At 40.6% G+C, this 26,144-nt stretch overlaps 1 protein-coding gene across 1 annotated transcript in view; it reads right to left on the bottom strand.

Moving 5' to 3' along the window:
• The window catches only part of NLRP9 (NLR family pyrin domain containing 9), a 28,520-nt gene extending 2,745 nt beyond the window's left edge, over positions 1-25,775 (bottom strand). Inside the window, exons 1-6 of the mRNA XM_007175509.2 lie at positions 25,496-25,775; positions 21,371-22,934; positions 17,615-17,776; positions 5,601-5,768; positions 3,470-3,640; positions 959-1,129 (exon numbers count right to left, since the gene is read on the bottom strand). Coding sequence (XP_007175571.2) covers positions 959-1,129; positions 3,470-3,640; positions 5,601-5,768; positions 17,615-17,776; positions 21,371-22,934; positions 25,496-25,775 — 2,516 coding nt within the window. The remainder of the gene's footprint in view (positions 1-958; positions 1,130-3,469; positions 3,641-5,600; positions 5,769-17,614; positions 17,777-21,370; positions 22,935-25,495) is intronic.
• Between the last annotated feature and the right edge of the window lie 369 nt (positions 25,776-26,144).

Genomic DNA, 26,144 nt, shown 5'->3' with positions numbered 1-26,144 from the left:
ATAGGACCTCTACTCAATACTCTGTAATGACCTCTATGGGAATAGAATATAAAAAAGAGTGGATATATGTGTATGTGTCACTGATTCACTTTGCTGTACAGCAGAAACTAGCACAACGTTGTAAATCAACTATACTCCGATAAAAATTAATTTAAAATAGTAGCGCTGATTGAGAAACCATGATAGACACACATATGCACACATACTGGCAACTTCACACTCACAGGTGTGTGTGTGCACGTGTGTGTATGTGTATCTACGTGTGTGCATGCCACTCCATGGAAACAGGGATGACGGAGGGTTTCATTTACCGATTTACCTTATCTGCCCGGTAAAAGGAACAATTGATCCTCATGTTGTGTCTGTCGTTCATTGTGTGCTTCGATGGGCCAGCCATTGATAAAAGTACTTTATGTGCATTATTCCCAGTGGTTGCCTCCATCTTTTTTTTTTTAATTGAGGTATAGTTGTTTTACAGTGTTAGTTTTTACTGTACAGAAAAGTGGAGTTCCCTGTGCTCTACAGCAGGTTCTCATTAGTTATCTATTTTATACATAGTAGTATGTATATGTCAATCCCAACCTCCCAGTTCATCCCGCCACCCCACCTCCATCTTTTGAGGTGGGAACTATAATTATCCTCATGTTACACTTGGGGAGAGGTGAGGAACCCTCACAAGTTCACACAGCTAGTTTAGGGCACTTGGGACTCCATTTCCACTCTTTCCAAGGACAGAGACCCAACTCCAGAGTAGCAGGTCCTACCAAGTCCTGACAAACCCTATAGTCAAGACACACACCCATCAGCGAGCCCCAGAAATATCAGGTGGGGTAAACATGTAGCCTATTTTTTTTTTCTTCAGCAGACTCCATGCTTTCCCCCCTTCCTGTTTCCTTCCCAGGATGCCAACAGCCAAAAAGGAAACACTGACATTCACGCAAATCACAGCCAGACCTACCACAACTCCTGTAGGTTGCAGTTTGGGTGCTTCAGTGATTCACATAGCGTTATCACTCCATCATCTTCCAGGAAATTTAACCCCAGATCGAGAAAAGACAGGGATTTGTTGCACGGAAGGACTTGGGAGATGTAGTCGCAGGCTACAGAGGTGAGGCAACAGTACATCAATCTGCAAAGACACACATACTTCATCTCTCAACGTACTTAAGCTCTACAGGGTAATATTTTCATGAAACTCCATGTAAAAACTTTCTTGTACTCCGTGGTCACTTAGAAAAATAGGAGGATTAAAATGTGCAGCAGGTGTGGAAATACAGAAGGATGTGAACCACAGGGTCCCAAACTGGGGAACGGAATCTCGATCCCAGTTCCAAGTCAGATCACCACCAGCTGGATGAACTTGGACAAAATCATCCTTTCTCTGTGACACAGTGTGCTTATTATTTATAACAGCTGGACAACATCCTATTTCACATTTTTCTTTTAAAATATTATTTTAAAAAATTTGTGATTATGAGTTCTTGTCTACTCACTATTGGGAATTTAGAAAATAGAGGGAAGCACATGATACAAGTCGCAACCGGGCAGATCAAGACTGAATGTGACCTCTGAATATAGTTGGTTTAGCTGACATTTCATGCGGAACTCTACACTTCTAGCTATCACACACAAGCCAGATACCTGGGACTCCACAGCAGATGGTTACATGGCAAATAACAGGTGGAAGGGATCAGAAACCCACCTTGGGTGGGGCAGGCATGGTCCAGTTCACCTCACTCCCCCAGCTCCCCCATCCACCCACCGACTCCCGTTACCTCCCTGGCTCCTTCAGGGGCATCTCAGAATGTCACCTTTTGCAGGGAGAATGCTCAAGTCTGATTAGCAAACACTACTCACTCATGGTGGGTTTTCCCTTTCAGTTTTTGAATTTTTGAAATCAGACAATAGGCAGCTGATTCATACTTTTTTTGATGAAATATGCTTTCTCCAACATTTAAAAAAAATTAAGACTTTATTGGTTGCATAATATAATCTCTGATGGTTCCATGACCCTACAATTATACATTCCCTGAATCTCTGCATTTGTATTTTTATACTTTCTGCCATTTTAAGTTATACGGAATTAACACCATGCATCAAAAATTTTTGGAAGTTCTGAGGTTTATTATTAATAGACTTTTCATTTGTTTCTTGATTTATTAGCCAACTTATTTTGCAAAAAAAAACTTAGTGCTTTCGATCATACTATAAATTTGCCCATTTTGCAGAATTCTGGCCAAGTGGAATATATTTTTTAAATTTGTACTTTTGTTTAAAAGGGTATTAAACATGTAAATATTAAAAATATTAACCACTAAAAATAGGTTGAACATTAGGGGATTGGGGTAAGGGCTATAAGAGAATTTTTGTGCTATTTTTCCAACTTTTCTGCAAGTCTAGTTTTTATTTTGAAACTAGTTCAAAATAAAAAGTTTAAAAAAATGGGTTGAACATTTTTTTCTTTTAAAATTACTAGTGACTTTCTTGCATCTTTAGTAGTCTTTCATTTTTAAGGAATAAAGATTCAAGTTTAAAAACAAAAAAAAGTTAAATGATGTATTTTAAAGAACTCTTAGATAAACACAGCCCGTTTTAGTGACTAGTTATTGAATACACTTTAATTCTACTTATTGTATAATACCATGCAGGATTTAATAGCCAAATCCTTTCATCTTCCAGTATGTCATTTCTTTTGTACCTCTAAAGATTTTTCGGTCTAATCTTTATAGTGCAGAGTTTTTTCCTTATTTTTTTAATAGTTTGGTTTCAATGTTTAATGTTCCTGGACCTTATTTTAGTTTTGATTTTCTTTTACAGTCTAAAAAGTCATCTCAGTAATAATATTCTCACCTTCTACAGTAAATACCACTTTGGGTGTGTATGTAATACATAGGTCTATATACACATACACACCTGTGCATGCACATACACACAAATAAAAGTTTTGTTTCTAGACTACTTACTCGCTTCCATAGACTTGGGTGTTCTTGCACCTGTCCCCTACTTTAAGGCATTTTTTAATTTAGCACTAAGTTTCTCCTGTGGCCTCACTGGGTAAATAGAAAACCCTTTCTCTTGCCCCTAACAAAGAAGCAGTTTGTTTTATATCTTAGCAACAAGAAAGAAGTGGAGACATGGTTCCCAGCGATAACCTAGAACCTATGCAACCCCACACCGGCAAGTAATCAAGTGAATTCCTTTTTCTTCATTATTTATACCGTCCCCCTCCCCAGCCCCCAGTACACCTACAGAGACATCGTCCTTCTTCATGATAACCAAGATCTATTGGGCTCCAAATTAGATGCCAGGCATCTAAGGGCTAGTCTTACATCTCTTGAATTCAACCTCATGGCTCCTCTGTGGGGCAAATATTTGTATCTGCTCCATTTTGCTGGACCGTTCGGGGTCCACGGGCATGCTCTGCCGTCTCCCCCCTCCCCCAGGGCTCCCCTCCCCCACGCTGACTCACAGCAGCGCCTCCAGGGCACAGGCTGGATCCTTCAGGGCGTCACACAACACCCTCACTCCTTCGTCCTTCAGGGGATTATCTACCAAGGAGAGAAGCTTCAGCTTCTTGTTATGGACGAGAACAGAGGCGATGTCTTCGCAGGCTTCATCCGTGATGTCACATTTTCCCAGCCTACACGAGAGACACGTGTGGTGGGATGGTGTATGCACAACCGACCCTGGACCACATCCTGGTTTCTAATCCCGCACCTGGCAGTTCCAGACTCTGTAAAAGCACGAATGTCATTATATGACTTTCCTCATGAATCCCTTATTGCTTTAGGAAAGCAGTAAGTTAGGAAAACGTCTGAGCCCGTGCTTCTCAACAATGTTTTGGACACAGCAAAGAATGATCTGGACCTCAATAAGTCTGATTATCTGATTTTTCATCATCAGTAGTTATAAGGTTGAGAAACCCTGGTCCGAGCCTTAATGCAGCTCAAAAGAACATCTCATGGGCTAGAGCAGGCTTCTCAACCTCAGCACTGTTGACATTGTGGGCTAGATCCTTCCTTATTGTGTGGGCTTCCTGTGTGTTGTAGGATGTTGAAGAGCATCCCTGACCTCTACCCACCAGATGTCTAGAGCATCCTTGCCATGTAATCATGACAATCAAAACTGTCTCCATGATTAACAAACACTAGTGACCTAATCATTTAGAACAACTTCCTCCCTAAAGTGCTTTTTCCATTAGCTCACCCCTCTTCTGTTTCAGCAGAGTGAGTTCAACTTTCTTTCCTATTGCAATAGTCTTAACTCCTTCCTACTGCAAAATCTTTTTTTTTTAATTAAAAAAATTTTTTTTGATGTGGACCATCTTTAAAGTCTTTATTGAATCTGTTACAATATTGCCCCTGTTTTTTATGTTTTTTTGGCCTTTTGGAGCAAGGTATGTGGGATCTTAGCTCCCCAACTAGGGATCGAGCCCACACCCCCCGCATTAGAAGGCGAAGTCTCAACCACTGGACCGCCAGGGAAGTCCCACGATAATCTTAAATGAAATCTTCCTTGCTATTTAAAAAAAAAAAAGTCTCTAGGTATGGACACCTCCTAACAGAGGAAGAAACTATCCTCTGTTGAGAATTATTGGGCTGGAGAAAACCTGATTTTGAGGACTTCCCACTCCCAATACCAAACTGAAGTCAAGAGCACAGTTGGTCTGCCCCAAAGAAACAAAGACTCTACCTATAAACTGTGTACAACTGACTCCTGGTTTCCTAGATCTGTTACCCAAGTCTTATGCTACTGTGTAAAATGAAACACTCTATGCCAATGGCATAATGTGAAACAGGGCAAATACTAAGGAATTTTGTAAGCTCCCCCTGAGTAGAGAGAGCTAGTGTAGAAGAAAAGAATCATTATGATATGGAAACAGCTAGAACGATAAATAGGGTCAATAGCAAGCCTGTATGTTCAAACAACTCTTATGCATGGACCCCGTCTCTCCTGATGAATCTTGACAGGTGAAATTAACCAAGTGTATGTGATCTATCTATCATATTACTGGTGGAGAGAAGAGTGTATTCTCTTGGTCAGTTTAATGAGTTGTTTTTGTTTATTGCTACTTTTATTACTCCCCTTTGTTCTTCCTGCTGAAAAACGGATTGAGCCTGTTTAAGAAATCACCCAATGATGCTAAGGGCATCCCAGATAATTTTCAAGAGGAAGAAATGACTTTGGGCAAATCACTTTCCCTCCAGCCTCACGTTATCATCTGCCAGATTACAAGATCACACTTGTGATCATCTATAATCTTTCTCATTTTAAGTTTCTCTGACTATCTTCAGGAAAAAGAAATTGGAGTTATGGTTTTGGTATGGTCGGTTGACAGCAGAGCCAAGGAGAATCAGATAAGGTGTCCATGAGAAGTAATTCAAGTGAGTACCAAAGAAGGGAAAGACGGGACAGATCTTCTGAGAGGAAGCCTTGCCCTTTAGAATCCATCCAGCCTCATCTTACTAGGAGGTCTACCGATACTGAGATGGAAGTGGTGAAATAAGTAAGAGACAAAGACAGGAAAGAAAATAGGCATATTCGAACTGCAAAGTTCACATTGGAAAAAAATATATATCGTGGACAACCCCGAGACTTACAGCAGTGCTTCTATGTTACACACTGGGTGTTTCAGCGTCTCACACAACTGCTTGACGTCCATATAGGAGAGGCCAGTGCCATAGAGGTTCAGGTATTTCAAATGAGGGTTATGAAGAATGGCCTTAAAGAAGTCTAGGCTATTTGCAAGGTTCGAAGCAAAGTTATACCTGCAAAAGATGAGGAAATACGGTAACTCATGCAATGAAGTCCAAGCACAAAGCAAAATACCTGTTGCACAATTCTTCCTACTTTCCATGCTTAGGCTCCCCAAATTTTCTTTTGGATATCTGGTTACTGCTGCCTATAAATTCTCTCTGGGATCTTCAGACTCCAGATGCTTAGATGTCCCCTGTTTCTGAGAAGCCTTTCCACTTCTGAATACTACCACAGATATTATAAGGGAAGGGAATCAAACTTACCCCATATTAACCTCTAAGCACCATGAGGGGAGAAATACCATGTTTGTACCTCCTTGCATCCTAGGCCTGGCTCAGTGCTTCCCATCCAATAAAGACACACATATTCAAATTACTGTGTGCCAAGCCAGACTCTTCCCAAGGAAAGGTTCCACTCCTGTTTAAAAACTGAGATTGTGGGCTTCCCTGGTGGCGCAGAGGTTGAGAATCTGCCTGCCAATGCAGGAGACACGGGTTCGGGCCCTGGTCTGGGAAGATCCTACATGCCGCGGAGCAACTAGGCCCGTGAGCCACAACTACTAAGCCTGCGCGTCTGGAGCCTGTGCTCTGCAACAAGAGAGGTCGCTATAGTGAGAGGCCCGTGCACCGCGATGAAGAGTGGCCCCCGCTTGCCGCAACTAGAGAAAGCCCTCGCACAGAAACGAAGACCCAACACAGCCAAAAATAAAAATAAATTAATTTTAAAAAAAATTGAGATTGTTTTTAAAAGGAGACAATTTTTAAAAGCTAAAATAAAAATAAAATAAATAAAAAGGAGACAATATATTGGGTCGGCCAGAAAGTTTGCTTGGGTTTTCTGTAAGATGTCCATCAACAGAGGAATGGATAAAGAAGATGTGGTACATATATACAGTGGGATATTCCTCAGCCATAAAAAGGAACAAAATAGGGGACTTCCCTGGTGGCACAGTGGTTAAGAATCCACCCGCCAATGCAGGGGACATGAGTTCGAGCCCTGGTCCGGGAAGATCCCACATGCCACGGAGCAACTAAGCCAGGGCACCACAACTACTTAGCCTGCGCTCTAGAGCCCGTGAGCCACAACTACTGAGCCTGTGCACCACAACTACTTAGCCTGCGCTCTAGAGCCCGTGAGCCACAACTACTGAGCCTGTGCACCACAACTACTGAAGCCCACTTGCCTAGAGCCTGTGGTCCGCAACAAGAGAAGCCACCATAATGAGAAGCCCACGCACCACAAAGAAGAGTAGCCCCCGCTCACCACAACTAGAGACAGCCCGTGAGCAGCAACAAAGACCCAACGCAGCCATAAATAAATAAATAAATAAATAAATAAATAAATTTATTAAAAAAAGAAAAGGAACAAAATAGTGCCATTTGCAGAGACGTGGACAGACCTAGAGACTGTCATACAGAGTGAAGTCAGTCAGAGAGAGAAAAACAAATATTGTATAATATCGCTTGTATGTGGAATCTAGAAAAATGGTACAGATTAACCTATTTGCAAAGCAGAAATAGAGACAGAGATGTAGAGAACAAACATGGTTACCAAGGGGGGAAGTGGGGGTGGGATGAATTGGGAGATTGGGATTGACGTATATACACTAATATGTATAAAATAGATAACTAATAAGAACCTGCTGTAGAGCACAGGGAACTCTATCCAGTGCTCTGTGATGAGCTAAATGGGAAGGAAATCCAAAAAAGAGGGGATATATGTATATGTATAGCTGATTCACTTTGCTGTGCGGTAGAAACTAACACAACATTGTAAAGCAACTATACTCCAATACAAATTTTAAAAAATAAATAAATAGAATTACTAGTAGCTAAAAATAGAAAGTAAAAACTTGGGTTGAGGGGCTTCCCAGGTGGCGCAGTGGTTGAGAATCTGCCTGCTAATGCAGGGGACACGGGTTCGAGCCCTGGCCTGGGAAGATCCCACATGCCGCAGAGCGGCTGGGCCCGTGAGCCACAACTGCTGAGCCTGCGCGGCTGGAGCCTGTGCTCCGCAACGAGAGAGGCCGCGACGGTGAGAGGCCCGCGCATCGCGATGAAGAGTGGCCCCCGCTTGCCACAACTGGAGAAAGCCCTCGCACAGAAACGAAGACCCAACACAGCCAAAATCAATCAATCAATCAATCAAAACATACGCATCTGATTCAAGATCCTCAATTAAAAAAAAAAAAAACTTGGGTTGAATTTATATTGAACATATGATCTACTATTGAAATTCATACTGAAATAAAATTTCTGAGTTTAAAAAAAAACCATTTTTTTTAAAGGAGACAATTTTTAAAAGTTAAAATAAAAAATAAAATAAATAAAAAGGAGACAATATATTGGGTCAGCCAAAAAGTTCATTCAGGTTTTCTGTAAGATGTTATGGGAACACCCAAACAAAAATTTTTAACCAACCCAATATGTCATGGTTCAAGACTCGGGCTCCTGAGATAGAGAAGACTGCATTAGAATACTTGCTTTTCTCCTGGATATTTTGCAAGGTTGGGCAAATTAACTTAATGGTGGAGTTTCTTCATGAAACAAGTAGATAAGGTCATGATGGTTAAGAAATTACAATTTATTATAGTGCCTCCAACATGATCAGGCTTTGAGTTTTTAGTTTTTCTTTTTTTTTTAAGATTTTTTTTGGATGTGGACCATTTTTTTTTTCATTATTTTTTATTTGCACTTATTTTATTGATTTACTTATATATGTTTTCACCCATTTGTTTAGTAGGTTGTTTATTATTATTTTTTTAACATCTTTATTGGAGTATAATTGCTTTACAATGGTGTGTTAGTTTCTGCTTTATAACAAAGTGAATCAGTTATACATATACATATGTTCCCATATCTCTTCCCTCTTGCGTCTCCCTCCCTCCCATTCTCTCTATCCCACATTTGTTACAATATTCCTCCTTTTTTATGTTTTGGTTTTTTGGCCGTGAGGCATGTGGGATCTTAGCTCCCTGACCAGGGATAGAACCTGCACCCGCACCCCGTTCACTGGAAGAAGTCTTAACCACTGGACTGCCAGGGAAGTCCCAGGTTTTGATTTTTTTAATAACATATATTAAATGTATAATATATATATATATACTTTTTATACATTTATATATGATTTATAAATACATGCCACACAGTGTGGCTCTCGGTGTCATGACTTAAGTGTACCCTGACTTCTCCCCTCCTAATCGACTTTGAGAAATAACAAAGTAAATATTCTGCCATGTTCAAACACTAAAATGTGGCCCCCACTTGCCGCAACTAGAGAAAGCCCTCGCACAGAAACGAAGACCCAACACAGCCAGAAATAAATAAATAAATAAAATTAAAATGCGAATTATGCATTGGTCAGAAATAAAAGACAGATGTGAGGGACACAACAGCCTGGAAGACTTGTGGGAATTCTTGGCAGAGTGATGCCCTAAACGTATGAGCAATACGTTTAGGCACTTCCTGCCCAGAGATGGATGGAGCCCAGGACAGCAGGGTGGGACTTGTAGGGATTTGAGGGAGGGGGTTAGTACAGTCAGGAGAAGACAGGCTGGCCCAGCGAACAAGGACAAGTGCTACCACGGAAAGACAGGGAATGCCCTTGATATGCTGGCGACACCTGTGAGAAATGGGGGCGTCAGCAGGTCCTCTGAGCCACCTCACCACTGAACACACCGTGATCCACAGCCCGGGCAGCTGCAGTGAACTCCAACACCAGGCCGGCAGTAAGCGCTGAGTCAGCAGACAAACGGTGGGAAAACAATCACAAGGGTGAACATCTAATCAATAATTGTCACCATCTACATCATCAGCACGGATCCTCAACCTCTTGGAAAGGAGACAGACTAAAATGGAAGTGTTGACAGGAACGCAGTTTGTTGGGGTGTTTTTGCTTTCCTTAGAGTTAAGGGAAAAGTTAACAAAGCAAAAAGGGGGGTAAGGAGGGGAGGGATAAGTGGGAAGATTGGGACTGACACACACACACTACTGTATATAAAACAGATAACTAATAAGGACCTACCATCTAGCACAGGGAACTCTACTCAATACTCTGTAATGGCCTATATGGGAAAAGAATCTAAAAAAAGTGGATATATGTATATATATAACTGATTCACTTTGCTATACACCTGAAACTAATACAACACTGTAAATCAACTATATGCCAATAAAAATTTAAAAAAAAAAGCAAGAAGAGCAGGATCTCAACCATCAGCAACTTATAATGTTGGTGAACTAAGAACCACGCATCCTTGGAGCCAGGCTGATGGGTTCAACTCCTGGCTCCACCCCTTGCCAATCTGTGTGACCTTGGGCATGTTTCTGAATCCTCCCAGGTGGTGGTTTTCTAGTGTGTACCAGGAGGTACTGAGACTGCCCACCTCATTAAGTAATTAAAGGCATATAATGAGCTAATACTGTGATATACCTGTAATAGTTGCCGGACATGGTGAGTGCTATAGTTAGAGCTAAGTGGACATTTAATCTCTTTGCCTGAGATTTAAAGAGCTCTTATTTTGATGGAGTAAGTGAATCAAACAACGGTTAGTGTAAAAACCTGACGCAATGAATAATCATTGATATAAAAATATTTTATAAGCTTGCTAATCTTTTCTTCACATTTTGTGTCCTAACTCTATAAAAGTCTTAAGTTTATCTTGTTGATGTTAAAAGGGATGGTTTCAAGTTTTACCTCCCTACTGTAACAGAGATAAGCAATCCTGATAGTTTTCCTAAACTTAAACACAAGCCTTCCCCCAAATTATTTTCTTTATTAATCATTTGTCAGTTCTAAGATTGAAAGGGCCCCAGTGAGAGCCAGTAAAATTAGGTTAAACAAAATTCCCACAGGGACCCATAATATCGAAATTTGTAAACTATTAGGGATAAAGAAGAAACCTAAGCACTACCAAAACTGAGGATTTTTTTAAAAAGATGATCTATAACTGAAGAATGGAAATGATCAATCTCTACATCTGCGAGTGAAATAATTCAGAGAAAGACACTATATGATCTCACTTCTATATGGGATCTTAGAAAAACACTAAACATAAATACTTGGTGGTTGCCAGAGATTGTGGGTTGGGAGGATGAAATGGTAGAAAGTGGTCAAAAGTTATAAGCTTCCAATATAAGATAAATAAGTCCTGGGGGTCTAATGGTGACTATTGTTAACAACACTGTATTATATATTTGAAAGTTCCTAAGAGAGTAGATATTAAAAGTTCTCATCCCAAGAAAAAAAATAAATTGTAACTACATATGTAGGGCAATACATGTTAACTAAATAAACTTCTTGTGGTGATCACTGCAATATATACATGCATCAAATCATCACATTGTACCCCTAAAATGAATACAATGTTCTATGTCAATTACACCTTGATAAAAACTGGGAAAAAATCTACATCTGCAAAGCTGAATTTAAGGAAATTCCCTGGCCGTCCAGTGGTTAGGATTCTGTGCTTTCACTGACGAGGGCCTGGGTTCTATTCCTGGTTGGGGAACTAAAATCCCACAAGCCACATGGTGTGTCCCCCCCAAAAAATTGTTTTTTTAAAAGAGCTGATAGTGGGAAGCAGCTGCATTGCACGGGGAGATCAGCTTGGTGCTTTGTGACCACCTAGAGGGGTGGGATAAAGAGGGTGGGAGGGAGATGCAAGAGGGAGAGATATGGGGATATACGTATACATATAGCTGATGCACTTTGTTATAGAGCAGAAACTAACACAACATTGTAAAGCAATTATACTCCAATAAAGATGTCCAAAAAAAGCTGAATTTAAGAAATAAATCAATAGAATTCAAAGAAACAAGGAAAAAAAGGTTTAATATTCAACATGTATTCTCATCATTAAAGGATACAGTTGCAAGGGAGATGTTTTTAGACTCAAGTTTACTCAAACTTTTGACTCAAATTTGCTGCTGGTAGAGACTCTTGGAAAAGCTCTTGGTATAGTGACATAGGATGAACAATGAATTCAGCTGGAAACAATGAGTCACAGAAGCAAGAATAAGCTAAGAAATTAGCAAGTGTGTCTAAAAGAGGCACACACTTTTCAGTAACAACCTGATACCACAGGGTATCTACATGGGAGGTAGATGGTACAAGGTGGGAAGTGGGTAGCAAAAGAAAGGAAAGGCATTCCAAGGGTGCTCCAGGTGAAAGATAGAGCTACTTAGTAACTCAAGATCTTCTCACTTCAAAGAGCGATCCTTAATCTCTGCAATCACGCCAAACCACCTGTTCATTCTCTTCACTGGACAAATACTTAAGTTCCAACTAGATGCCAGGGTGCTGGGTGTATATAGACACGAATATGACAGTCCAGGACCCAGAACCCAGAGCTTACCTTCTGCTTGGACGCAATTACAACAGAAGAGTGGCAATTTCATAACTGATACTGAAATCAAACATAGGATGAGGTTCTAGAGTGGCTGGGCTGGGGGTCCGGGCTGCTTAACTGGGGGGAGGGGTGGTCAGAGAAGGCATTTGGAAGAGCTTGCCTGGCGAAAGTCTAGGCAAAGACTGACCAGAAAGGAAAGCAGCTGGAACAAACGTTCTGAGTCATGAATGAGCTCAGTCAGGGGTTTGAAAGAAAGTTAAGGTCCGTGGGCCACAGCATACGATGGGGAAGCAGGTGAAGGATAAACCAGAGAGAAGGAAGGGAAAAGCTCAGATTCTGAATATTTTCCTAATGATGGGAAATCAAGAAAAAGACTTCAAGGCATAATTTATTATTTAAAAAAAATTTCTCCACCTCCAAGAGTAATGAAAATAAAAACAAAAATAAACAAATGGGATCTAATTAAACTTGAAAGCTTTTGCCCAGCAAAGGAAACCATAAACAAAGACAACCCTCAGAATGGGAGAAAATATTTGCAAATGAAGCAACCAACAAAGGATTAATCTGCAAAATATACAAACAGCTATACAGCTCAATATCAAAAAAACAAACCACCCAATCAAAAAATGGGTGGAAGATCTAAATAGACATTTCTCCAAAGAAGGCATACAGATGGCCAAGAAACACACGAAAAGATGCTCAACATCACTAATTATTAGAGAAATGCAAATCAAAACTACAATGAGGTATCACCTTACACCAGTCAGAATGGCCATCATCAAAAAATCTACAAACAATAAATGCTGGAGATGGTGTGGAGAAAAAGGAACCCTCCTGCACTGTTGGTGGGAATGTAAATTGGTACAGCCACTATGCAGAACAGTATGGAGGTTTCTTAAAAAATTAAAAATAGAACTACCATATGATCCAGCAATCCTACGCCAAGGCATATACCTGGAGAAAACCATAATTCAAAAAGATACATGCACCCCAATGTTCATTTCAGCACCATTTACAATAGCCTGGACATGGAAGCAACCAAAATGTCGATTGAAAGAGGAATGGATAAAGAAGATGTGGTACATATATACAATGGAATATTACTCAGCAATAAAAAAGAACGAAATAATGTCATTTGCAGCAACATGGATGGACCTAGAGATAGTCATATTGAGTGAAGTAAGTCAGACACAGAAAGACAAATATCATATGATATCACTTATATGTGGAATCTTTAAAAAATGATACAAATGAACTTACTTACAAAACAGAAACACAGACTTAGAGAATGAATTTATGGTGACTGGGGGGAAATGTGGGAGTGAGAGATAGATTGGGAGTTTGGGATTGACATGTACACACTACTATGTATAAAATAGATAACTAATAAGAACCTACTGTATAGCACAGGGAGCTCTACTCAATACTCTGTAATGACCTATATGGGAAAATAATCTAAAACAAGAGTGGGTACATGTATATGTATAACTGCTTCACTTTGCAGTACACCTGAAACTAACACAGCATTGTGGATTAACTATACCCCAATAAAAAATTTTTTAAAACAAAATCTGGTTTGTCTATGGAAAAAGGTTTTGACAGAAGGCAAAACAGGATCCAAGGAACAGAGATGGAGGCTATTAGGAGTAGCAATTCCAGTGGAGTGATGGTTTCTGGAAGAAGAGTGGTGGTATGTAGAGATGCAGAAGTCGACTGACTCCCTGGCTCAGGTCAGGGTTGTGACCCAAGGACTCACAGAAATTGGTAGGTTCCCCAATACTACTACTGCCAACATTCCCTAAACCCTAAGCTTAGAGAAGGGTTGCAACTAAAGTGGAGGGAATGACCCCAGGCCTCTTGTTCTGTATTCAGCTCAGCAATTACACTTTCATTTTATTTTTTTCTTTATTTTTTTAATGAATTTTCATTGGAGTCTAGCTGCTTTACAATGTTGTGTTAGCTTCTGCTGTACAGCAAAGTGAATCAGAGATACATATACGTATACCCACTCTTTTTTAGATTTCCTTTCCATTTAGGTCACGACAGAGCACTGAGTAGAGTTCCCTGTGCTACACAGAAGGTTCTCATTAGTTATCTGTTTTATACATAGTAATGTATATATGTCAATCCCAATCTCCCAGTTTGTCCCACCCCCTTGTCCCCCCTTGGTAACCATAAGTTTGTTCTCTACATCTGTGACTCTATTTCTGCTTTGCAAATAAGTTCATCTGTACCATTTTTCTCTTTTTAATGATTTCCTTTTTTTAAAATTAACGTTTATTTACTTTGGCTGCACCGCGCAGCGTGTGGGATCTTAGTTCCCCAACCAGAGATCGAACCCTCGCCCCCTGCAGTGGAAGTGTGGAGTCTTAACCACTGGAGCACCAGAGAAGTCCCAGCACTTACACTTTTTAAAAATCTCATGTGCAAAAAAGAAAAGGAATAATAGTTCCCGATTCTAAGACATATGGCTGGACACCTTGCGGGGATAAATGACTAAACTTACCATCTCTATCTCATCTGGCCAGTGACAAATGAGCCTAATGATTCTTATTAGACACTGAGCTAAAGAACTCTAGATATGATAACAATGACTGACTTCCATGCACACTGTGAAGAGGAACTGTTTTCCTCATTTTGCAACCTCAAGTTCCTGGGACGGACGTGCACATTTTAACTCACACCTTCACCCAGGTGTCTTGGATACCTGTTCTCCTTTATGCGGTCATCCACCTCATCTAAAATCAATGACAGATCTCTCAATTGTGAGACCACTGGTCCTCATTTTTCAATAAAATGTATATACTGAGCTCACTTATTAGCTTTATCTTTCACCGAGTTTCCAGAAGACTTTAAAAAAACAAGAGTGCAGTGAGGTCCATTTTTTACTATCCATGCAGGATCTAGAGCAGTTCATTTATGAGTCAGTTTCTTCATGTGAAATGAATAAACCATTTCCAGAATGCAAGGATCCCTTCATTCATTCGACATCAGTTTGACGAGCCCCTGCAAAGCTCTGTATTTTGCTGGCCGGAGATATGGGGGTAAACAAGGGAGATGTCTTTTCTCTCCTCATGGAGGTTAGTCAGAGAAACACTGTGTCCCAAGACCTCTCCCAGCTTTGGTGACTTCCTAGGCTCACAAGTTCTGGTACATAGCCAAGAAGTGACATTTAAGGTGAAGGAGGAGTTAAATTTAACTTGAAAGTGACAAGCTTGCGGGATCGAAGACAACAGGATGGCCCAGGGCAAACCAAGGTAACCAAAGTATCAGAGAACACCATCCTCAAAAAGTCTACAAACAATAAATGCTGGAGAGGGTGTGGAGAGAAGGGAACCCTCCTGCACTGTTGGTGGGAATGTAAATTGGTGCAGCCACTATGGAGAACAGTATAGAGGTTCCTTAAAAAACTAAAAACAGAGCTACCATATGACTCAGCAGTCCCACTCCTGGGCATATATTTGGAGAAAAGCAGAATTCAAAAAGATACATGCACCCCAATGTTCACAGCAGCACTATTTACAATAGCCAAGACATGGAAGCAACCTAAATGTCTATCAACAGAGGAATGGATAAAGAAGATGTGGAACACATATACAGTGGAATATTCCTCAGCCATAAAAAACAATGAAATAATGCCATTTGCAGCAACATGGATGGACCTAGAGATGATCATACTAAGTGAAGTAAGTCAGACAGAGAAAGACAAATATTATATGTGGAATCTTAAAAAAATGATACAAATGAACTTATTTACAAAACAGAAACAGACTCACAGATTTCGAAAACAAACTTATGGTCACCAAAGGGGAAAGGTGGTAGGGGGAGGGATAAATTAGGAGTTTGGGATTAACATATACACACTACTATATATAAAATAGATAACCAACAAGGACCTACTCTATAGCACAGGGAAATCTACTCAGTATTCTGTAATAATCTATATGGGAAAAGAATCTGAAAAAGAATGACTATATGTATATGTATAACTGAATGACTTTGCTGTACACCTGAAACTAACAAAACATTGTGAATCAACTATACTCAAATATAAAATAAAAATTAATTAAAAAAATTTACATAGAAAAAAAAGTATTTCTGTACATAAATGCAGTCTCTCCACTAGAGAAACACCTCCTTTCCCTGACTACCTACGTTTAATAAAAAGCATTCTTTTTACCCTAAAAAAAAAAAAAAGTTTCAGATGTGGTACTCCAAGGACAATGGTGCTTCAAGGACAAAGCATGACGCTGTCTGAAAAAGTTTCAGCGTTACACCCCCTACTGGACTCTTAATCGCCCTCCCCACCATGTTGCGATGGTTATGAAATTCCTGAGCCCACCTGGGTGACGCCCACCTGGGCAACAGGACCTGTCCCAAATAAGGAAAGGCATCTGTTCTGTCCCACTCCCACCCTATAGAAGGAAGCTATATGTGCCTCGACCAATCAGTAAACGAAATTTTCACCGCGGACCATTCCTTTGTTTTCTGGCTATAAAAACTGATCAATAGCATGTGTTCGGGCTCGACTGTCCCAGACTACTGGGAAGTCCGCCCGCTGTTCTGGTAGCGACCCTTCCCTCTAATAAATTCTGTCTTCTTTACATTCTGCCTTGTGTCTGGACATTCTTTTCCAACCCGCGTTTGGACCACGACATCAGAGAAGGGCTGTGAGCTTCTCTATGCTTCTGGTACATGTTTTGTAAAAAGGTGATGAAAAGATTGTTATGAGGGTTAAAAGACAAAGGAGAAGATGCATATTAAGCAACCATCTCTGTGCCAAAGAAGTGTTCTATACATGTTACCTATTCTCTGTGCTATTCTTCTTATTTTTCTCTTTTATGAACTTAAGGCTCTTTTCCCACCTGTCCTCAGCACCCTCCTCCTGCGTTACCTGGGAAACATCTATTCTCAGTCCATCAGCATCCAAGCAAACATCACCAACTACCAGGACTGTTCCCTCTTAGGTTCCCCAAGCAAGTTTTATTGTACACGTCACTATAGTTAAAACATTTGTTACAGAGAAACCGAAACGGGGGCCACAGTTCAAACACATCCCTACACCAAAACACATGCAGTCTTGTAACCCAAAGGAAAAACCGATTTCCCTGAAATGCCAGTTCTGCTTCTTAAACTTAAGATTTCTCCAAGTCAGCATGAACTTGCAACTCCCCAGCTAACTGGCTGTGCACAAGTGAGCTGATGCCATGGGAAGGAAGGTATAGTTCTAGGGACCACTCACAACAGAAAAAAAAATATTCTTTCTCATCCAGGCTTTGTAACCTGAGCTGTAGCTGCTGGGAACTGAGCTTCTTGACCACGTTCAGTTTTAAAGTCTCCCTGTTTGTCCACAGTTTGTGTCTCACTCAGTAAAACACTTGAATCAAGGAAAGCACTCAGCATTTTCTTTTGAAACATTGGATTGTAGCTTGGGTTTTCAAAAGAAGCCAGAGTAGAGAGAATGACACCCTGCTATTGACTTAAAGAATAGGTGAAGATCTGACTTACACGAACTTCTGGAGTTTACAGACAGGCTGAGCCAGCGTCCTGCAGAGAATTGCCAGGGAGGCCTCGTCGAACTGACAGTTGTCCAAATCTAACATCTGGAAGTTCTCGCTGGCAGTAAATGCTGAGCAGAGATCCCGCCAGAGGGAGAGCTTCTCGATGGTACTACAGGAAGACAAACACCGTGATTCTCCAGTGGCTCAATTCAACTAGTTCCTTAAAAAACTAAGAACAGAGCTAGTATGTGATCCAGCAATCCCTCTCCTGGACATATATATCTGTAGAAAACCATGGTTCAAAAGGACACAGGCACCCCAGTGTTCATTGCAGCAATGTTTACAATAGCCAGGATGTGGAAGCAACCTAGATGTCCATTGACAGATGAACGGATAAAGAAGATGTGGTCCAGGGACTTCCCTGGTGGCCCAGTGGATAAGAATCTGCACCTCCAATGCAGGGCGCTCAGGTTCGATCCCTGGTCGAGGAACTAGATCCCACATGCATGCCACAACTAAGAGTTTGATGCTGCAACTAAGACTCCACATGCCGCAACTAAGAAGCCCACAGGCCGCAACTAAAGATCCTGCATGCTGCAACTAAACATGCCACAATGAAGATCCCATGTGCCAATCCCACTACTGGCCATATACCCTGAGAAAACCATAATTCAAAAAGAGTCATGTACCAAAATGTTCATTGCAGCTCTATTTACAATAGCCAGGACATGGAAGCAACCTAAGTGTCCATCATCGGATGAATGGATGAAGAAGATGTGGCACATATATACAATGGAATATTACTCAGCCATAAAAAGAAATGAAATGGAGGTATTTGTAATGAGGTGGATGGAGTTAGAGTCTGTCATACAGAGTGAAGTAAGTCAGAAAGAGAAAAACAAATACAGTATGCTAACACATATATATGGAATCCAAGGGGAAAAAAAAAAAAGGCCACGAAGAACCTAGTGGCAAGACGGGAATAAAGACACAGACCTACTAGAGAATGGACTTGAGGATATGGGGAGGGGGTGGGGTGAGATGTGACAGGGTGAGAGAGTGGCATGGACATATATACACTACCAAATGTAAAATAGATAGCTAGTGGGAAACAGCCGCATAGCACAGGGAGATCAGCTCGGTGCTTTGTGACCACCTAGAGGGGTGGGATAGGGAGGGTGGGAGGGAGGGAGACGCAAGAGGGAAGAGATATGGGAACATATGTATATGTATAACTGATTCACTTTGTTATAAAGCAGAAACTAACACACCATTGTAAAGCAATTATACTCCAATAAAGATGTTTAAAAAAAAAAAGAAAAAAAAAGATCCCATGTGCCACAACTAAGACCTGGCACAGCCTAAATAAATAAATAAATATATTTTTTTAAAAGCTGTTCATATTAGGAAAAAAAAAGATGTGGTCCATATATACAATGGAATATTACTCAGCCATAAAAAAGAATGAAATAATACCATTTGCAGCCACATGGATGGACCTAGAGATGATCAAACTAAGTGAAGTAAGTCAAAGAAAGACAAATATCATATGATATCACTTATATGCAGAATCTTTTAAAAAATGATACAAATGAACTTGTTACAAAACAGAAACAGAAAAAAAAACAAACAGAAACAGACTCAACAGGCTTAGAAAACAAACTTAGGGTCACCAAAGGGGAAAGGTGGGGACGGGATAAAGTAGGAGTTTGGGACTGACATATACACACTACTATATATAATATAGATAACCAATAAGGACCTACTGCATAGCACAGGGAATTCTGCTCAATATTCTGTAATAACCTAAATGGGAAAAGAATTTGAAAAAGAATAGATACATGTATATGTACAACTGAATCCCTTTGCTGTACACCTGAAACTAACACCATTGTTAATCAACTATACTCCAATACAAAATAAAATTTTTTTTAAAAAAAGAATGCAGGTAAAAAACCCCAAAAAAGACATTTTCAACACAGGAGAACACCATTCCCAGAGGCCCTCAAAGCTGACAGACAGTCAAGCCTGAACAGGGAGAGGAGCAGTCAGGTGCATTGAGTCAACATGCATGGTGGTCAAAGAAGTGAGCCGTGAGGCCAGGGCAACCAGGATCAAGCCCCATCTGAAACACTTGTGGGTTATGTGACGCTGAGCAAGCGTTCAACCTTATTCTGCCTCTATTTCCTCCTCTTTGGGGTGACAACACTCAATTGTTATGTGGACAAAGGTTGATATTTGGTGACCCATCAGCAAACAAGGAACTGTGTCCAAAAACATGACCGTACAGGTAGATGCAAAATAAATAAGTCACAGGGATGTAAAGACCACAGTTAATAATACCAAATTGCATATTTGAAAGCTTCTAAGAGAGTAGATCTCTCTCTCTTGCTGTTCTGCATGACTTTTTTTCAGTTTGTTGAACTACAATTGATTTACAATATGATATTGACGTCAGGTGTACAACATAGTGCTTTGATATTTTTATAGGTAATACACTATACTAAATTAGGATGAAATATTGACTTATTCCCTGCATTGTAGATTACATCCGTGTGACTTCTTTATTTCATAATGGCTAATTCATACCTCTTTGTCCCTTTTACCTATTTTGTCCCTCCCCCTCTCCCTCCTCCTCTCCCCTGTGGGAACTGTTTGTTCTCTGTATCTATACTGTTTCCGTTTTCTTATGTTTGCTCATTTGTTTTGTCTTGAATCGATTCCACATGTAAGTGAAAAGGTACAGCATTTGTCTTTCTCTCTCTGACTTATTTCACTAAGCTTAATACCCTCCAGATCCATCCATGTTGTCACAAATGACAAGATTTCATTCTTTTTTATGGCTGAGTAATATTCCATATATCTAACAATATCTATATATATCACATCTTGTTATCCATTCATCTGTTGATGGACACTTAGGCTCCTTCCATAACTTGGCTATTATAAACAAGGCTGCTATGAACATTGGGGTGTATATAAAAGTCCTCATCACTGGAAAAAAAATTCTGTAACTATGTATGGTGACAGGTGTAACTAGACTTACTATGGTGATCATTCCACAGTATATACAAATATTGAAAATTATGTAGTACACCTGAAACTAATATAATGTTGTATGTTAATTATACTTTTTGTCTCTTTGGCCATGCCATGCAGCATGTGGGATCTTAGTTCTCCAACCAGGGATCAAACCCATGCCCCTGCAGTGGAAGCACAGAGTCTTAACCACTGGACCGCCAGGGAATTATACTTTAATTAAAAAAAAAAAAAGACCATGAAAGGGGGTATGTATTTGAGAGCTGAAGTGTGAGCTGGTAGCCTGAGTCTGATGAAAGAATATAAGCTAAAATCAGCAAAGAGAAAAGACACATGGGCAAAATCCAGAGGAACCTAGGCATAAGCTTCCGAGCGTCCCTTCCCAGTGGATTCACCAGGATATGCTAAAATGCTATGGGAAGGGGAAAAAAGAAGCATAGTCCTGGCAACAATAAAAACTGCTTACCTTTCAACTTGACGTTGGCCCTATGAAGACATTTACCCCTGATTATACAGACGGAAATACTTAAGAAACAGTTCATGGTCACACAGCTAGCAAATGGCAGTACAAGAATTCAAATCAATGTCTTTCTGACTGCAAAAGCCATGTTTTTAAGTACAAAAATCCAATGATTTATGAAATACCCATTGGGGGTTGGAGCAAGCTAAATATAAATATGGTGTGGGTGTAGGTTAGAGGGAGGGAATTAATAGACGGACTCACTTTGAGATGGATCCAGATTCATCTGAAAAGACATTTTCTATACACAGGTGAAATTTCTGCAGACTTTGGCAATGTTTCAGACAGAATGCAGATACTGTCAATTCTTCAATGGTACCAATATAAATGTCAATTTCTTTGAAGAAATTCATCACTTGGATTACAAATCCTTGGTCCTGGGTCTCAAACAAACAATTGAACAATTCCTGGAAACTCACCACGATCTCATTGGGGTCACATTGACTTAAAGTTTCAAGGCTTTGGGTTATTTCCTGCTTTATGTCTGTGGACAGTGGAAAACCAAAAGATGTCTCCAGCATGTTTGTTATTTTTTCAGTTGAAAATGCAAACAGGAATATCCCCATCCAAGACAAGCGGGAATAGGCTTCGCTCATGGCTGCTGTGACAAGCTGGGTCACCTTTCCAATGACTGGGTGAGGATGGTCCTTGGGTCGTTTGAACATATAGAACAGGGCGGCACAAAACTCTTGGATACACGTATGTATGAAGGTCAAGCAGTTGCCGCTCCTTTGAAGAAGTCTCATGTCCACCCACATCAAGGTGTCGGATTCAGACACCCCATTCCTCCTGAGATCCCCAGGGCAAAACAGAAACGTGCGAGCCCACATTCCCTCTGCAGCCAAGGTACACAGGCTTTGTAGTCGGGTTCTGTTCTGCTTAGGTGGACAATTCCCACTTGCTGCTTTGAATACATTTGTCAAGAAGGACACATACAGACAAGTGATGCTTTCGGAGGCAATCTCCAGGTCTTCTCCTTTCTCCAGCTGCCACTTCAAACAAGTACAAACCAACCAGCAAACAAACGGACTTTTGCACAAGACAAACAGCGGTCTCTTCTCTCTCACAAAACTGAAGGCTCTGGCGGATTTATTCTTCTCACGGAAGTAATGGGAGAAATACAGCTTCCTTTGGCGTTCAGAGAATCCCGGGAGAAATATGCATTTTGTCTGACACAACAAGAAATAATTTTTTTTCATACCCATCTTTCCTAGGGCGATAAGCAGAGAGGATTCTGGGAGCATCTGTTTGTGCAGCAAACTGCTCAGGACAATCTGCGTTGGCCGTTGCTGTTCCCAGTCACCACACAGGTCAGCGTCAAGTGTCAAGTCAAATTTCAGTTCCTCCAAGCCATCCAGGATGAACAGGATTCTCTCTGGCTGGGAAAAAATGTCTCCGATGGGCTCTGAAGATTCAGGCCAGTCCCTGGAGATGAGCTCCACTAGGCTCGTGTCTGTGATACTGTTCATTTCACTGCCTTTGAGGAAGAAGACAAATGAGAACCTGTCCCTCCACAGGTTTCCCTCCGCCCATTCCAGCATCGCTTTTCTCAAAAGGGTTGTTTTTCCAACTCCTTCAGGACCTTGCAAGATCACAGTGGGTGAGGGGTTTCCAGGCTTGTCCGCAGGAAGGTAGACAGCATTCAGTTGTTCATATTCATTCTTTGTGGTTTCTTTGTAGAAATCCTCAGGAACTTGAAGGCAGGTCTCCTTTTCCCATATGACTCGGAATTTTTTCTTCATGTGGTTTCTATATGGGTTTAGCTTATCTGAGTTAACAGGGACAGAATACAAGACAATTAAAAAATACACTCCAGGGATTCCCTGGTGGCGCAGTGGTTACGAATCCACCTGCCAATGCAGGGGACACGGGTTCCAGCCCTAGTCTGGGAAGATCCCACATGCCGCGCAGCAACTAAGCCCGTGTGCCACAACTACTGAACCCGTGTGCCACAACTACTAAAGCCCACGCGCCTAGAGCCCGTGCTCCGCAACAAGAGAAGCCACTGCAATGAGAAGCCCGTGCACCGCAATGAAGAGTGGACCTCGCTTGCCGCAACTAGAGAAAAGCCCGCGCGCAGCAACGAAGACCCAACACAGCCAAAAATAAAATAAATTTAAATAAATTTAAAAAATAAAATAAAATAAACATATGCATGTATGCACATGCTCGGCCATGAAAATAAACAGTAACTCAAAGCCCTTATTAAAAAAAAAAGAAATACACTCCATCTTTGGGACTCAGAATGACCCCTACAGATTTACTCAGACACACGTGCAAAGACTGATGTATATGCCCACATGGGACCAGGCTCATGAACTCAGTTTTGTTGAGACCAAAATCTATCTGAATTCATGTCCGTGGAAACACCTGATAAGATTGGAAGCCCATCTCAGAGCTACAGGCTACACAAAGTGTGAATACTTGGGGATTACATTTCAAACTAGAAGAGGGGTGCTAGCTCCCCAGTCAATAATTCATAAGCACTACTATTTATTTACTGAGGGCCAGGAATCGGGGCTGAGAAAGTTGTCACTGGTATTTCATCTTCCATCTCTTCAACAACCCATTAAGATTCATTCTATGCCCACTTTACAGAAAAGTGTTGAGAGTTTATGTTACTTGGCTAATTTGGTTAATGAACAGATATTAGGGTCAGGTATTTGTCTCAGTTGTCTGACTTGAAATCATAAGGTCTAGACTATTGCTGTTAAGACCATGCTGATTGCAAGTTAATTTCAGAAATGCACCCTTGAACCGTCATTCTTCCAACCTGCCCTTATTATGCACCTTCCATGTTCAAGGCTACGCACTAGGGGAGATAAACAAATTACAAATATAGACAAGGACCATACCCTGCACTGAAGAAATATGAACTACAGTAGGTGAGGCCTTTCTGCATGTCTTCTGAGCAAAGGGCATTGCTAGTTTTGTTTAAGTATGTGTGACTAGGAAAAGAGCCTTGGAAATTAGGGAGCCTTTCTCTCTCTGGGACAGAGGAAGATTTGTTTATAAAAATGGGTGATTTCAGGGAGGGGGAGGGATAAATTAGGAGTTTGGGGTTAACATATACACACTGCTATGTATAAAATAAATAACCAGCAAGGACCTACTGTATAGTACTGGAAACTATACTCAATATTTTGTAGTAACCTATAAGGGAAAAGAATATGAAAAAGAATATATATATGTGTATGTGTACATATATATATATATATACACATATATGAATGACTGAATCACTTTGCTGTATACCTGAAACTAACACAACATTATCAATCAACTATACTTCAATTTAAAAAACTCATAATAAAGCCATGAAAACAGATGAGAGAGAGAATCTTGAGAGCAGAAATATAAAATATATAGAAATGCCAGGAGAGCTTCTATGGTCATGAACTCCAGTTTGAGGTGAAACACTCAAAAATAACTAAGAACATATATAAAGAGAAAAAAAATTTAATGGATGATTTGTCTCATATTTTGTCACTTTTTATTTGCCAGGATTTACAACTCAGCTGATCTTATTTTCTGAGGGGAGACAAAACGGTGTATCCACCCAGAGCATGATGTCAAGCAATCAATGTGCCCAAAATAACTGGTTTGGGTCAGCTCTGTCCCTTTTGGAAAAGTCATCTAACATGAGGAGACACCGTTTGATCTGCATTTTTTTCACTTGTAAACCTCAGAGTCGTGGTAAGAATGAAAAGACATTATGCATAAAAAGTTCTTCCTATAGCACCAGGGGCATATGTTCTCTATAATTACTTCCTCATCTTAGGACTCTGCCCAGTCTCTTGTGCAAGTCTGGTCAAAAGGATGTGACCTACATGGGGAAGGAATCTAAAAAAGAGGGGATATGTGTATATATTACTGATTCACTTTGCTGTACAGCAGAAATTAACACAACATTGTAAATCAACTATACTCCAATAAAAAAATGTTTGAGTAAATTTTTAAAAAAAGGATGGGCAACAACCATAATGGAATTCCATCTCAGCAGTCCTGGTTGTGCAGACACTAAGTCCCAGGTCATCTCTTGGAATAGCATTGACTCAGCTTGGAACAGAAAAATGGGGAGCAGACACTTAGATGAACGATTTGTCTCAGGACACTACTCATCCACAGTCCATCACTGGCCCATGAATGATCAGAGTTGGCTTGCAATTCTTCTACTATTTCCAAGCGTCCTACTGACCTATACACATTCTCAACTGATGGAGGCATGGCCACTAACACAATAACAATGTGACCTTCATTATTAGAAGCTCCCAGGAAACCAAGCTTCCCCCAAGGGTCCTTGCTCTGCATCCCTTTCATGACACTTACTTCTGATCTCGTCCCGAGCCTTCGTCCAGAGATCTCCCCGGTTGATCAGTAGAAAGAGACTCAGGGTCACATCCCATGCCAGTTTTCCTGGGTAATGCTTGCTCAACAGCTTTGATAGATTTTCTCGTGAAGCCTTCTTTAGCTCGGTCCACGGGATTGGCTTGAGTTCAAATTTCAGAGGTTCTTGCTTGAGCAGCTCCTTAAATTTCCAGAACTCTTCCTTTTTGAGCTCCTCCAGGTACCACAACAAACCAAAGTCAGAAAAAAAAGATTCAGCCATCTCGTCACAGGATTGTGGAGCTTGGACTTCTCCAGTGGAGTGCAGGGGGGGTGGGGAGGATCCTCAAAAACAAGGACTAAGTGATACCTGGGGAAGAATGATGTCATTATGGAGTTAAATCTCAGCAGTGTAAAGGGGCTTAAAATGATGGATATCATGCATTTCTTGTTTAAAACCTATCTTCCCAGCTTCACTTGGGGAAGGTAGCCCCCCATCCTTTCTCAACATTCCAAAATCATGTATGTGAATTCAGTGCTAGCAACTAAAAATGTGGTTTATACTAAATCAAATGTCAGGGAGCATTCTAACTACCTAAAATCATAATAAAGCTTTGAGGTTTATCAGTGTGGCCAGGCAAGGAAAAATTAG

This window comes from Balaenoptera acutorostrata, chromosome 19 (assembly GCF_949987535.1).
Source record: "Balaenoptera acutorostrata chromosome 19, mBalAcu1.1, whole genome shotgun sequence".
NCBI classification, from domain to species: domain Eukaryota; kingdom Metazoa; phylum Chordata; class Mammalia; order Artiodactyla; family Balaenopteridae; genus Balaenoptera; species Balaenoptera acutorostrata.
Note: the sequence above shows the minus strand (reverse complement) of the source record. Positions and strands in the feature narration are given on the sequence as shown.